Source organism: Bos grunniens, chromosome 3 (assembly GCF_055505025.1).
Source record: "Bos grunniens cultivar Pamir isolate PY7600 chromosome 3, Bosgru_T2T1.0, whole genome shotgun sequence".
In the NCBI taxonomy this organism is placed as follows: Eukaryota; Metazoa; Chordata; class Mammalia; order Artiodactyla; family Bovidae; genus Bos; species Bos grunniens.
The window spans coordinates 110,953,381-110,954,951 of NC_141167.1; the positions used below are offsets into that span (position 1 = coordinate 110,953,381).

At 41.8% G+C, this 1,571-nt stretch overlaps 1 protein-coding gene across 1 annotated transcript; it reads right to left on the reverse strand.

Moving 5' to 3' along the window:
* Window positions 1-257: 257 nt before the first annotated feature.
* On the reverse strand, window positions 258-1,211 carry OR6N2 (olfactory receptor family 6 subfamily N member 2). The gene has a single exon (XM_086394113.1). The coding sequence runs from the start codon at window positions 1,209-1,211 to the stop codon at window positions 258-260; it is 954 nt and encodes a 317-aa protein (XP_086250239.1).
* Window positions 1,212-1,571: the final 360 nt, after the last annotated feature.

Genomic DNA, 1,571 nt, shown 5'->3' on the forward strand with positions numbered 1-1,571 from the left:
AAGGAAATGTGTATGCTTGTTTTTAAGAATGGAGATACTAAAGTATTCTTAAATTCAGAAAGCACTGTTCAAGTAAATAATAAAAGCATAAAGATGTAAGAAATAAAGAAAACATAAAGAAGTAAAGCCTTTGAGAATGTAAGAGGAGATGGGATTCATTGCATGTGTGACGATGGGAAGATTATTACAGGTAGCAACAAAGATACATAGAATTTTATGAGATCAACACTGAAGTGGAGGAAAGACCTTTTAGAATGTCAGTGTTGGGTGGGACTAGCTCTCTCTCCCTTCCGGAAGATGGTTCTCTTAATGGCCTTAATGAGTTCCTTGTTACGAAGACTGTAGATAATTGGGTTGACTAGTGGTGTTAGTACAGAGTAGACTACAGCAAGCGTCCGATCAAGGGTCAATGAATAGCTCTCCTTTAGCCGCACATACATGAAGATGATGCTCCCAAAGAAGATGAGGACCACAATAAGATGGGAAGCACATGTAGAGAAGGCCTTCTTTCTTCCTGCGATCGTTTTTATCTGCAGTATAGTCCCCATGATTCTTCCATAAGACACCATAATAAAGAGGAAGGTGATAAGGATGATGAAGGCATTGATGGCAAAGTCCACCAGGACATTAGTGGATGTGTCCTTGCAGGCCAGGCTCAGAAGAGGTGGAAAGTCACAGAAGATGTGTTGAATTTCATTGTAGCTGCAAAAAGGGAGCTGGGAGACCAGGATGACTTCAGATATGGGACATAGAAAGCCACAGGTCCAACAACCAGCAGCCATCTTGACACAGAGCATGGGGGTCATAACTGCAGGATAGTGGAGGGGCCGGCAAATGGCCAGGTATCGGTCATAGGCCATTGCTGTAAGAAGGTAGCATTCAGAGGCCCCTAGGGAGTGGAAGAAGTAGGTCTGAAGGAGGCATCCTGAAAAAGAAATGGTCTTCTTATCACTGAGAAGATTAGCTAGCATCTTGGGGATGGTGGTGGCTGTATACCACAGCTCCAAGAAGGAAAGAATACTGACAAAGTTGTACATGGGTGTGTGTAGGGCCGCATCCAGTCGTATGACTAGGAAGATGAGCATGTTGCCACAGATAGTGAACAGGTATGCCAACAGCAGCAGGACAAAAAGCCAGCCCCTGATATGTCCCACCCTGGGGAAACCAAGGAGCACAAATTCAGCCAGGCTTGAATGGTTGTGTGGCTCCATGAGAGGCTGAGGTGAGGAAGGAAAGAAGAAACTGACTGAAGTGATTGCAAAATTCAACTCAAAAGTTTCTCTTTACTGTTTAGTCTTTTTTTTTTTTTAATTTAAAGGCAGAACTTTCATCACTACCACTGCTATTGCTATTTATACCACCCTAAAAATAATAATAGCTAACTCTCATTAGCACTCACTGTGCACTGAGCATCTTACAAGTGCTTTGCGTTCAATATTTTACTTAATTTTCACACATCCAATCAGATAAGTACCATTGCTATACATGTTTTACCAATGGTAAAATTTAAGAAGAGAAAATAGTGAGATTACGAAGAATTTCTATTTCATATAAATACCAGGGACGGGGGA